The sequence below is a fragment of the Erigeron canadensis genome, chromosome 2, assembly GCF_010389155.1.
Source record: "Erigeron canadensis isolate Cc75 chromosome 2, C_canadensis_v1, whole genome shotgun sequence".
Lineage (NCBI taxonomy): Eukaryota > Viridiplantae > Streptophyta > Magnoliopsida > Asterales > Asteraceae > Erigeron > Erigeron canadensis.
The window spans coordinates 25,817,031-25,831,268 of record NC_057762.1 but is presented as its reverse complement, the minus strand read 5'-3'; the positions used below and the strand labels follow the sequence as shown (position 1 = coordinate 25,831,268).

The following is a 14,238-nucleotide window of genomic DNA, read 5'->3' as shown; positions in this document are numbered from 1 at the left end:
AAAAAGAGAGAAAGAAAATTGTTTCATCTCTCTTCTTCCCTAATTGCTTCTTTGCAACTTCAATATTAAAGATTGTTTATAGATCAGAGACTACATAAGTACATATTGGAGCTAAAATTCTTGCAAGATTAAATTTTTAAATACTAGTGTCTCCAAAACCAGCCTTAAGTGAACCTAGCCAGCTCGGAAATTGCTATGCTAGTACCGGTGTTGTATATACCGGCCTTCAGTAATGTGTGCAAAGCCGATGTTATAGTCACCGTTTTCCCTTGTTTTTCAAAACTTTTAAACAAATTTCCTAAAACACCATGAGCCTTAAAAAAAATTTCCATCCGTACAATTTTTCTAAAACATCGTAAGTATCAAAATCTCCAAGCCTTATACAAAATTGACTGAATTTAAGCTACATATAATTGAAGATCTTGCCCGAATTTAAGCTACATACAAAGATTTTCAGCCTGTTGTTCTAGATCCGTTCTAAAGACTATAGTTTTTTGGGGTTCTTCAACATGACAATTTAAGCTACATATAACTGAAGGTCTTGCCGAATTTTCCATTAGCGAGAAAAATTCAATCGTACTCGCTATCAAGCATTCAAAATAAATCAAATTGCCACCATTGAAATGCTAATTAATAGGTCCATTTATACATGGCTTAAACATAATTATGATCGAATAATGTCGTCAACACGTATCAACGGATTTCTAACTTGCATTAGTACCTTATACGGAGAATTCAAGGCCTTACTTCTAGACCACCTCCTAGGGATACGAGTTAAGGGACATATGTTGCAACATAGTAAAATATAATGGAGAATCTCGTTGTACATAATTAAGTTGTTAACTTTTGTTTGCTAAGTTAGTTAGCTAGGTTGCTTATGACGTGACGGTGAGTATGTGATATAGTTATCATGAAGTGTTAAGCCTAAAATGTGGCATCCGTCGGTAAAATGAGCTTCACTAATTCGTCGTCGTTAATCAAACCAATCTGTCATAAGTATCCAATGGAAATCCACCGTGAAGCCGTCACAAAATTCGTTTTTAGTACTTTTTACCATTATTATGTGGATAAAAACTGCCATTATAAATTTGTCGCTAAAATTTATGACCATCAAAAAATCTTAAATATTACCAAGGGCAAATTTAAGGTCCATCAGAATCCGTCAAATATATATCAATCATTAAACGCGTTTAGGGACAGATTTTGCTGTTAGTAACTGTTAATTTTCTAATAGTGCATATATGTGGTATATAAACGCAAAACATTCCTAGTTTCTATGAATCTTCTAAACTCTTTGATAATACGATTTCTTGTACCAATTATAGAAAAGCTAATGTAAATTGGTAATTTGTTGTACAAGGTTTAGATCCGTTTGTTCTCAAATCTTGTAACATGGATGGTCCTTCTATGGTGTGGCTAGAATGATCTAAGGTCTTCTATTTAAAGGTGAAATCTTTCTATATAGCTAGCTAGCTGCATTGAGGCGAAATTTAATCTGTTACTCCTATCTTCAAATCGATCTATAGAATCATTTAATTTCCAATCTAGTATAGTTAATTTGTTCCCGGTTGTAAATTGACTCCGGTCGGATAATTTTTATTGTGTTTGCTCTTTCAAACGGGTTCGTTCATTTTCCATACGTCTTCTCTTTCAGGTTTTCATTCTATACACTTTGGTTAAAAACTTAAAATTATGTTGATTTTTTAAGAAATAATTTAGACATATATACATCCTCATTTTATCAAAAAAAAAAACTTGAAAAAGCGACTCTGGAATTCTAAGATAAGAATTTCATTGGACTAAAAAACAAAATCAAGGCCCATATTCAATAAATAAAAGCACCTCAAAAAACACCTGAAATTCTGCCAAGTAAGTGCCAACTTTAGTCTGAAATTAGTCTTGCTTCGGCTGCAGCCCTCATTTTTGTTTTTTTCATTTTCGCATCAGTCAAGTAAGAATTGAACCAACAATGTACAACACAAGGGCTCGATCTGCTCAAAACAAGGTGAATCTTCATTTTTATTAATTAACTAATGCTTATATTTACAATGATTTAAATTAAGATTAAATTTTTTTATGTGTTCCATTTGTTGTTTTAGGGTTTCACAAATGGAAATGTGTCACCGATCATTTCTTGCTATTGAAATCTTGACCGATTGATATATGTATATGTTACAGTTTTCTTCATCTTTGATCAAGTAATGAACGGCCAGTTTTTTAAATGGATTATTATATTATTAGCAATCAAATTTGTGTAATTTTAAGCATATCCTTTCTATTGTTTTCTTATTAAAGTAATCCTTGATATTCTAGATCAATTAGCACAAAAACTTTTATTGATCCATATATGCGATGATTATCATAAATTTTGATTCGATCAAGTCTGTAATTAAGCTGACAATCTTTTGTGCATGGTTAATCTAGCGATTTGGTAGTGTCAATGGCTGAATTGTGACAATCACACCAATGCATATATCAAATATTAATTAGGAATATTACTGGTTTAATTATGTATGCTTGAATATTTTTGATCAATAAACTTAATTAATTATTGATGATTTTGATTTGTGAAGATGCGTCATAGAAGATCAAGTTCAACAGATTACATCAGTGAGATCCCGAAAGAGATTCTATTTATGATCCTATATATGTTGCCTATAAAGGAATTGGTGGCAATGGGAAGTCTCTCCACACGATGGAGATATTTATGCAGTAAGTTAGTGAAACTTAATTTTGACGGCACTCCGATGTTAGAAAGAATGGCTAAGGATCGAAAGTTGTGGACTTTAGAGCGACAGAAGTATGTCAGTCAGGTTAATGAGTTCATTGAACATCATGACTATGAAACCATTCAAGAATTCCGTATTCGTTTTGATTTAGATAACGAATACGAGGAACATATTAATAGATGGCTCCAGTTTGCAGTTAAAAAGAAAGTTGAGATTCTTGAACTAGATTTGAATAGGATTGATGAGAATGTTGGCTGTTACGAAAACTATGTTTTCCCTAAACGGTTATTGGATCGTGAAGTAAAACACACGGTCAGATGGCTGTCACCCAATTCTTCAGTTGTGCAGATCCCCTTTTTAAAAAAACTGTTCTTGAAGAACGTTAACCTCACTGATGCGATCTTGAGGGAAGTCCTAACAAATTCTCGATTTCTTGAAACATTATCCATTCATGGTGAAGTACACCTTACGTATGTGGATGTTGGTGGACGATCGATCAAGTTAAAGCACTTAGAAATAGTCTCTTGTTCGAATCTTAGATATATTTATCTCTATGAATTTGACCTTGAAGCATTCGTGTACAAGGGTCCAACAATAAGTTTAGAACTTGAAGTTCTTCCGAAGCTTAAATTACTTGATATTCAAACCGGAGTGGCTTGGTTGGAAAATAGCCTATTCAACCGAATGTCATGTTGCCTTTCCCACATTCAAGTTCTTTCCTTTATCATCAATTATCCAAAGGTTAGGATTGGTAATTCATCTCTAGTTGGTTTCAAATCTGTAACGGAAAATTGGTGATAATGTTTTTAATTATGATTCTGCAGGAAAGCTTAAAGTTTGACTCAATTCCCAAACTACCAAATGTCAAGAATTTAAGGCTGACAATTGGAGCTTGCAGAGGTGATAGCTTACTAGAATTCACTAACTTGGCTAAAGCTTGTCCGAGTTTGGAGACTTTAACAATCGAGGTACTTGTTTTGTGAAAGTTCCTTTTATGTTATAATTGAGAGGTATCTGAAGCTAGCTTTTTTAGTATGTAATTTGTAGTTTGGTAACTTATATTTGTGGCTACAGCTACGTTGGGAGTCACCGATGAAAAGGAGGAGGAATTTAAGGCGTGTTGCAAGTACTCCCCATCATCAACTGAAAACTTTCGAAATTGTGGGGTATTCTGGTCGAATCAGCGACTTTGAACTTGCTGCACACATCATAGAGAATGCTGCTAGACTCGAGAAAATATTGATTGATACTCGCCACCAGAGTGAGACGGTAACCACAGGTGTAAAGAACAGTTCAAAGAAAGAGGAAGCTGCACGATCATCTGCAATGCGACAATTGAAATCAATATCTCTTGGGGATGAAGTGGATTTGGTTATTCTCTAGTTCCCCTTTAAATATCTCTGAAAACTTTGTTGTTCATTTGTTTAATTTAGATAGACTATAGTAGAATTTGTAATAGCTGGTATGGTGAAACTCGAAAACATTATTATATAGATATTGCCGTGAAATGTAAGTTATAAGTGGATATTGTTCCGATTTCACCATACCATCAAAGCTTTGTGGTTGTTGTACAACTATATATGAATAAACAGGAGTAAAGTTTATGTCATTCTGCAAGATTTTAAGGAGTGTACTGATGCTTTCTGTTTAATATGGCCATTACTTTGTACTAAAAGGGATCGATCGTAAATGGACTGCAACTGTCAGATCATAGTTGACGTGTGGAAGCATACGATACCTCTTAAGATATAGGGAATGTTTGTTAGAAGTAAATGTACATTATATTGGATACAAATTCAGTAGAGCATTTAAGAGATAATCTACTCTGAGTAAGCGTTCAGCAATTTCCTAAGTGTTTAGCGAGTTGAGTGTTCTTGCTTAATTAAACAATCAAGTGTGCTCTTTTGTTTAAGTTTAATTTTTTGAGTACCAGAATTTGTTATTCAATTAGCTATATATGTCTAAGTAAATATTAGTTCTTACTTATTTCTTGGACAGATTTTGTAATTCTTGAATTTAAGATATAAAATGTTCTACATTGAAAAGATATTTATCAACTGTTGTCTTGTTTATCTTAACTTGTTTTGTGGGTTAACACAATTTTAAGTAATTAGCTAATAACACTCACACTAGTGGTTCTCCAAATCTTGTCGCTATCTACAACGCTCTATCGTTCTATGCTCCAATCTAGCATCCATTGTGTTAATTGGAATATGTGGTCCAACAGTTTATAGTGTACGTGTCTAATATGTTATATTTTGAAAACGAGTATTCTTCATTTCCATACATATATGGTTTTACTTAGTTATAACACTCGTATATGTTTCACATGTGTGTGTGCTTTTGCGCGCGTTGTCTGCTTCTTTCCTTTTTTGTTGTTGATCGATAAATACGCCATATATATCTGTGTATTGCAAGATACACATACATACACATATGCATGCCCGTACGTACGCCGCCCACATATGCCTACCCACATACACAGATATTTTCTATACTTCATATGGCTCATACTGGGTGAATCGATGAGCATCCAATTGTGATATCGGGGTCAGGGTTCCCTCCATTTAGCCTCCAAATATTTTCTCTACTCACTCTTTGCCGGATGTATAACTATAACCAGTCGCTCTACCTTAGGTATGGGTATCATTGTCAATATCGTCGAGTTTGCATTGTTATGTTCATGTCTCGATCTGGAAACATATAAAAACTTAAAAAAGATAACCAAATTTAATTTTCTAGCCCACAAAAGGGAATGAACAAAGAAATTGAGGCCCAATTATATTGTACTAGGTATATATAAAACCACCGCTTGATGTCATCATGTCCTAGCAGCTTATAATTGTCAACTTTTAGTCTCAACTACCTTCAGTTCTTAATTACAGTAGTCGCTTTTTTTTCTTCTTCACATCACACAATTTGCAATTAAGAACCTATACATTGATATACAAATGAAGTTTGCTCATTTGTTGAAAAGGGCCCGATCTGATGCTGAAAATAAGGTGATATAAATATATCATATATTAATTCAGAAATGAAGCTTCTTTTTTTTTGATTTGTTGATTTAGGGTTTCACCAATATGAAATGCATGTATCAACGATTCAACAATCATTTCTGATTGCTAAAATTTTGATCTATACGATACCCGTTATATATATATATATACATACATACATACAAATATATGTGACTGATTTTTCTAAAATAATTTTAATTATCAGTTTCTTCACGGATTCAAATTTTTTGTTAAAAGGTAATTGGCAAAAGTGGAAGTTGATTAACACCATATTTAATTTGCTTTCCATGTATATAAGATAATATTATGTGTTTTGATTGTAAGAATATATTTGATATATACTTATCGAATATTAGTGTTGAAATTAAATGGTACGTTCGATTGTTTGTGCATGGTTGATATAGTGATTTGCTGTTCTCAGTTTCACAATTTGATTTTTTTTTTTTTTAATACAGAAAAATTTATTGATTAATATTTGTTCATCTTAGAGTTATTTTTGTTGTTATGATAATTATCAGATAACGCATCAAAATTTTGGGTATACTGGTATATAGATATTTGGGCAAATAGCCGAAAAAGAGGCAATTAAAATTATGTTTTAATTTTCAATGAAAGGGTGACCTTAATTTTACGACGATAAAATGGGTCGCTAATAAGTTTCAAATGAATAAAGAGATACGACCACAAACCATCGTAAACTATAAAACAAACACTGTAAACCACCAGATTTGAACAATGTGTTACCCTCTTATATGTTTAAAGTTTATCAGTAACTCTCTTACGTGTTTCAAATTAATCACTGACCCCTTTTACTGTCCTAAAAATAAGGTTGCTCCTTTATTGAGAAAAATGAAATTTAATTCCCTAATTTTTTTATGCCTTGATTTTTCTTATTAATTTTTACACATTGATGATTTTCATATGTGAAGAAGGGTTGCGGAGGATCAAGTTCAAGAGATCACATCAGCAACATTCCTTATGATGTTCTTTATATGATACTGTATCTGTTGCCTCTGAAGGAATTGGTAGCAACAAGCAGTCTCTCCACACAATGGAGATATATATGGTGTAAGTTAGCGAAACTTGTTTTTGATGGCACTGAAATGTTAGGAAACATGGCCAAGGATCCAAAGTCGCGTGCTTCAGACCGAGAGAAGTATGTAGCTATGGTGAATAATGTCATTGAAAATCATGACTACCCAGTCATTCTAGAATTCGGTATTCATTTTGATTTAGATAATAAATATGAGGAACATATTGATGAATGGCTCCGGTTTGCTGTAAAAAAGAAGGTTCAGATTCTAGAACTAGATATGACGAAGATTGGTAGGAAAGTTGGTTGTCATGAAAACTACAGTTTTCCTAGAATGCTATCGGATCCTGAAGAAGAAGAACCAATTGAATATGCGTGGCTCAATACTGTGCGGATCCCCTTTCTAAAAAAGTTGATCTTGAAGAGTGTTGATATCTGTGATGGAGTCTTGCCTCAAATTCTAGATAATTCTCCTAATCTTGAAACGTTATCCCTTCATGGTGTAGGAAAGTTATCATGGGTGCAATTTGGTGGAAAAGGTGGAATCAGGCTGAAACACATAGAAATTGTGTCTTGTTTGAGTGTTACATTCGTTCATCTATTTAGATTTGACCTCGAATCGTTTGTGTACAAGGGTCGAGCAAAAACTGTAAGGCTCATAAGTCTTCCCCTTCAAGCACTTGATATCGGAAATGGACTTGCTTGGATGGAAAATCGCAATTTCAGGAAATTGCGAGATTCTCTTCCTTTCATTCAAGTTTTTTCAATCAACATTATCTTTCCAAAGGTTAGGAATCATAATTCATCTCTTGATGGTTTAAATCTTCAAAAGAAAATATGGCAATAATGTTTTTGTGATTTTACAGAAAAGCATGGAGCTTGGTATAGTTCCCGAACTACCAAATGTAAAGAAATTGAGGCTGACGATTGAAGCTTGCAGAGATGAATGCTTACTAGAATTTACTAAATTAGCTAAAGCTTGTCCGAGTTTGGAGACTCTAACAATCGAGGTACTTGTGATAAATGTAGCTTTTTTTAGTAGCATATAATTAGTAATTTGGTAACTTTGATTCATTATTGAAGTTACGCTGGGATTCACGGATGAAAATGAGATGGGATAGTGTAAGGCGTGTTGCTAGTACCCCCCACGATCAACTGAAGACATTTGAAATTGTGGGATATTATGGTCGAATCAGCGACTTTGAACTTGTTGTCCATATCATAGAAAATGCTGCTAGACTCGAGAAAATATTGATTGATACTCGCCACCACAGTGAGAAGGGAACCACAGCTGTGAAGAAAGAGGAAGCTGAAAGATCATTTGCAATGCGACGTCGACAACAACTTGAATCAATCACTCTCAGGGATGGCGTGGATTTGGTAATTCTCTAGTTTACCTTTCGATTTGTTTGTTGTGTGTTTTATTACTTCAGACCATCTGTTGTAGAACTTTGTAATAGCTAGCTGGTATGGTGAAAATCCAAAACAATGTTATAGATTAGTCTAGCTTGTTGTGACATAAAAGTCCTAAGTGCTTTACTTTCTATTTCACCATACCATTAATAAAGCTTGTGATGTTTGTACAACTATGAACTAAAATTATTCGGAATAAAGCTCATGTCGTTGGGCAAGAGTTGTGTTTAGTTTCGTAAAGCTTTGTGCTTATCTTGCACTCCATGATCTTTACACATGTATCAAGAAGATGGGTTTAATTAATTAGTTACCGATCAAAGCAAACAAATTTACACCCGCCTTTACTCTTAATAACCAAACTGAAAGACATTAAGACTATATTATCAAAGATAACCTCCGGTTTAGATGATTTAGGGTTGAAGCAGCTATTGTTCGGATTTTTGCAACAGAGAGTCGTTTAAAAAACAACTCCAAAGTGGCTTGTTTTTTCTCAGTCAAAGCCAAATCCTCAACCCAATGAATGACACCAGAAAAATAGGGGAGTTACACTTTCACTGGTAAACGGTCTAAGAAAAAAATGCCCATAATTTTCAATTCCATTGTCGCAGAGAGAGAATTAGCAATGCAAGTTGACGTTGCGTATCTCCAGGTTGTTGCATATAAGTGTCAAGGCCAATTCCATCTTAGTTTGGTAGCCATGTGTCAACTTACACGCCTTCTCAAAAGATTGACGCTGAAGCTAGCGTGCAGTGGGTATATCTAACAATAGAGCGGAAAGCAGGGCACATTCTGGAGTTTTTCTAATCTCCCTTTGCTAGTCACAGGCCATGCTAGACCCAACAGTGGGTTTAACTCAATCAAGTACAACAGATTGCATCAGGCAAATGCCAGCGGATATTCTCTATATGATACTATTTCTGTGGCCTGTAAAAAAATAGGTACGTAGCTAGTAACAGGCAGTCTCTCAATTAGACGGAGATGTTGTGGTATCATTTAGAGACTGCTTGTTATGAAGTGACAAAAAAAGGGCCGAGGATAGAAAGTTGTGTTCAGCGGGAAAATCTTGTCAATCAGGTGATCAATCGAGTAGTGTCATTTAAACTTAATGACTAACCAATTAATAGATTGAGAATTCAGTATTCCTTTTGATATAGCTCCTGAATATTCGGATTATCATATGAATGGATCGATCCAGTTGGCAGTAGGATAACTTGGAACCTTAATTGTAGATCCAGAGATCGATCCTGAATCTAATAACTCTTCTTGAAGAGCATTAACAAAACTGATGCAATCCTGCAGAAAATTCTGAAAATCTTGACATGTTATCTATTCATGGTTTAAGATAGCTTGAGTGTGTGAGTCCATACTGTTGGACAAAATCTCCATTTAAAGCACTTAGAAATAAAGTCTTGTTCGGAGGTGCATCGTTTTATATGACCAGCTTTAAGTACGCCTTTACAAGTGTTCATGAGCAATAAATTTTAGATCTTGAAGTTCTTCCAAGTTTTTAGACAAGCTAGTCTTGTTCCGAGGTCAAGTGCATTGCTTGTGTTTAGCCGAATCTAATCTTGTCTTTCGTACATTCAAGTTCTTTCCTACAACATCAGTCGTCCAAAGGCTTTTTTTTTTTTAACATCGAATTAGTAGTTAGTAGTTAGCATTTGAAACACCACAGTGACATCCAATTGGGCAGTATGCGGTGCTCGAGTCACGCTTGCTTGGGATGAAACCCAAGACTCATCTCGAAAACCCCCTAATAATCCACTCCTACAAATGTTTAATGGATATACCGTGAAACAATTTTCATGGTTTTTAAAGGAAAGCTTATTACTTGATTCAATTCCCACACTACCATACGTCAAGAATTTAAGGTAGTCAATTGGAATTAGGAAAAATATGATGGCTTACTAGAATTCAACAACTTGGTTAAAGTTTGTCTAAGTTTGGAAGCATTAAGAATCGAAGAATTTTTGATATGCTATATGAAGTTAATTTATTACTACAACTTCTTTCTTACTTTGGGTTACCATGAAAAGGATGAGTGTTCTAAGGCATCCGTTGCTAGTAAGCCCATCGATCAATAACTCCAGACTTTTGAAACTCGGGGGTAAAATTTAATTAACATATACAAAAATTTTGGTCGAATCAGCAATTTTGAAGAGATGTATGTATGGTGAAAATTGAAAACAATAAAGATTTCATTGTCTGTGACATAGAAGCCACAAGTGCATATTGTAAATTGGAGTAATTATGTGATGATGTTTTCATTGGGGTACAATATAGAAGCAGGAACTTATTGTGAGGATAATCTGTCAAGAAAACCGGTGACTCTGAATCTTTTAGTTTTTTATTTTAAATAGTTAGGGTTTAAATTTAATAAGTGTTTTAATGTATGATGTTCTTTGTCTTTTGCTAGTGGGGATCTATTCCGATGCTTACTGAAGATGGACTCCTATGCTAAGTTAAAAAAAGGTAATGGGGGGAACCCTAGCCCTAGTACCACAATTGGATACCCATCGACCCACCCCGTTTGAGCCATATGATGCCGGTAAAATACCTCACGCCTAATCCTCACATGATCTGGGCACCCAGAAGGATCGAACTCGCGTATTTAAACTTCACATATGGGTTTAGGCTTCATTGGTAACGGGTACCTTAAAGAAATTATTTTTTGTCCCCAGCGGGGATTGAACTTGAGATCTTAAGGCCACCAAGTGCTTGCCTTACCACTAGGCTAATTCCTTGTTGGTTATGCTAAGTTAAGTGTCTTTGTTTGGTTTTATTTGTTATGTTGTGTTCAGCATCAAACCACGCTTAGTGTGAGGACTCTACTAGGAACTCTATCTAGGATGAGATTGGTTGTGTGTGGCGATTTCTTAGCTATTCCCAGTTGGTAATAGGGTTAATCCGGGCTTTACACCTCAAAATCATTAATTTGGTGTTATTTGTTTTGGGCATTTGTGTTTCAACTGAAAGGTAACATATACCTTGAATGAGATATACCTCTCATTATATAAGGAGGTTGTACCCCGGTGTCCAAAAAGAGATTTGAGTAAATACCTTGTAAGTCGTTCGTGTAATCTATAGAGGATATTGATGCATATCCGATTTAGTTATCCTTAATTAAGGAATGTGTATCCGGTGAAAGTTTTGGGGATATATATGAATTCTGTCAATATAGTTTTGGGGATATGTATCAAATCACAATGAGGAAATTAGTTTGTTGGAGCGTTAGTAGGTGCGCCCGAAAAATCAACTGTAGTAAAATCTCAATCGCAATAAGTCTTTTGGAAAACCAACACCGTAAAGACTTCAAACAACAAATGGGGCAAAATTCCACCTACCACATATGTACGATGTGTGTTACGCGTACTCAATGAGATCTCTTATATATATATATATACTAGTGCCTAGACCCGTGCGATACACAAACAACCCAAACTTTTTACGTAAACCGTAAATCTGTGTGTACACAACTTTTTTACATATTTATCATAAAGCTAAGTATGTCACAACTTAATAGAATTAGTAATCAATCCACTGTACATGCCAAGATACTAATACTACTAATATTTACTTAACCCAATACCTTACTAACCAGTCATGTAAATTACACTATATTAGAACAAACGACGTATTCAAAAGGTCAACTAAAAGCTAACAGTATTGTTTCACAAAAAATTACACTTTCTTTTATATGCAAACTTTAACAAACATCAACATCAAGAACATCCATGTGAACACATTTTTTGACATTCACCAGGAACCTGAGAACCTGGCCTTCAGTAGCACCACATTTAGAAATGAAAATCCTTCCATCCATAAGCCATGACAACATCTGTTTGATCGTCCATAGCTTGCATATATGTAATATGTGTCAAGTTAACCATTAATTTCAAAGTACCATTAGGAAGTAATCCCCTATTTTGAGTGTGTATGGCACATTTACCGACAAATGGTTTAGGGATTGTCTATATAATAGGTTTGTGTTGCCTCACACTCTTTAAATTACTTTAGCATTTGCATCATCCTTAGAGTTGCCTGCAACTTTACAGTTTCTTAGGATCGTCTATTCTGATCCACTCTGGATGCATGCATGACGTTTGAAGAAATCACACAAAACGTTCTTTGGGTTTTTTTTAGCTCTTTAACATTCTCAAATCCCTCTCAAAGGAAAGCAAATAATGGTTTTGATAGGAGCTATTATCTGTTTCTTTTCTTCGCCTTCACCCTTGACCTTAGATTTACCTTAGCCTCACAACGCTCCCTTTTCACTCTTGATGGCTTGACACGTAAAGACACACTTCCAGCCTGCAATACATAATTACCACTCACCCATTACCAACCATTTTACTATATATTTTCTCGCGAGGTAAATACTAATAAGGTAATATAGTGACGACAGGTTAAGTAGCAATTGGTTTCTCGCCAGTTGGTAAAGAAAATAGACCTTACGTGTAAAAATACAACTTCTGCTCTGTTTGCCTGTGACAATGAAAATGTACAAATAAAACTTGAAACTTTGTGTATATTAAGTTTCACCAATAATATTTTCTTTGACGGTAACCTGTATATCGAGAAGGAATCACCCACATTAAATCAACTTACGGACATGACGAAGTCTAACCTCGTGAAGTTGTATGCTTCGATTTCAGCTCTCAAAAAGGCTAAAAAGACGTGTTTACATTGATAGTTTCATAAACCTGACAACAACTTCAGGTTTAGTACTTGTTTCTGCAAACAAACCAATACATCAAATTCAATCAGCTTATTTCTATGGTATCTATTATAACTTGAACACCTTGTGCAACACTAAATCTTTCATTTCCTTCATAAATCTCATCGCAAAAAAAAAAAAAAAAAATCAACAATCATTACACCAGATCTACCTCATCAAACGGTAACTTGATATGTTCAATGGCATTTAGTGGTAGTGAATATTTACCCTTTATTTGACATATATAGCATATGCATTTGATTCAACACAATTCATTTACTTGAGTGACCTTGATACAACATGAGCATAGTGAAAAAGTTCTCCCTTTATTCCTACTTCTGCACCTGTTTTGCCAAATGTCTCCACTTTTGCAAATCATTGAAGTGTTGGAAACCATTATGGAAGAAATACAATAAAGACAGTGCCATAATTTAACGAAACACAAATCAAGAATGACGATGTCAGAGAAGGATGATGTAACTTACGCTTTCCACTCTTCACTAAAGATAGAAGTTTTTTTTCTATGGGAAGTTTGACAAACGTTTGGTGTGCAATTAAAAACCCAATATATCAAAAGTGTTTAGTTCAAGCATACGTTATGGTAACTAAAAGATTTTGGAGTTTACTTCAAGCATCTGTAAACCACCTGCACAACCACGCCATAACTGCCGCTCATGCCATAACTGCCGATCCAAGCTTGTATCCACTGCACATGTCGGTTTAATCATATGATCCATTATAATAATCATCCTGAAATCAGAATCCTAATTTATGTGAAACCATAGAAAACAAAAACCCATAAAATTCTGAAAAATCCCCATGTATATAATCATAAAAAGCATATATATTAATTGTGAAGTTCAAGAACTAATTTTTCGGACACGCATGCAAAACTAAGAATGTATCTAATCACATAAATCAATTAATTAAACTAAATAAATAAAGCAGATCATAACATTCATGTCAAAATATATTATTTTTATATAAACTTCAAGAACTAATCTTATTCGCTAATGATCCCTGTAAAATCACACACACATGTACTTGACCAGATTGAAAAGTTTTCTTTGGTTTTTTCCACCACTATTCTTGCAATGGTTGTCCACTGACGAACTACTGTTGCCACTCCTCACATGTTGATCTATGGCAATATTATAAAAATAGATCACAGTACTGGTCGACTTTGTCAGCCAAAGGGAAAGTGTATCCAGTTTCAACAGAATAGCCAACATTGCCATAGATACACATGTGAGGAGCAGAAAAAACAATTGGTTAGTGGACTGTTTTCATCTACTTATACTTAGCTTCGTGTACCCAAGAGAATATGAA

At 34.6% G+C, this 14,238-nt stretch overlaps 2 protein-coding genes across 2 annotated transcripts; both read left to right on the top strand.

Annotated features, from left to right (window-relative positions):
* The first annotated feature begins 2,573 nt into the window (after positions 1 to 2,573).
* Positions 2,574 to 4,112, top strand: LOC122587966 (F-box/FBD/LRR-repeat protein At1g78750-like). Its single transcript, XM_043760116.1, has 3 exons — positions 2,574 to 3,470; positions 3,554 to 3,697; positions 3,804 to 4,112. The coding sequence occupies exons 1-3, from the start codon at positions 2,574 to 2,576 to the stop codon at positions 4,110 to 4,112; spliced, it is 1,350 nt and encodes a 449-aa protein (XP_043616051.1).
* A 2,554-nt stretch (positions 4,113 to 6,666) lies between these two features.
* Positions 6,667 to 8,171, top strand: LOC122587965 (F-box/FBD/LRR-repeat protein At3g26920-like; the record flags this gene model as incomplete). Its single annotated transcript, XM_043760115.1, has 3 exons — positions 6,667 to 7,566; positions 7,646 to 7,789; positions 7,863 to 8,171. Coding segments are annotated over 3 exons (1,353 nt in total), but the record flags the coding sequence as incomplete, so codon positions are not given.
* Positions 8,172 to 14,238: the final 6,067 nt, after the last annotated feature.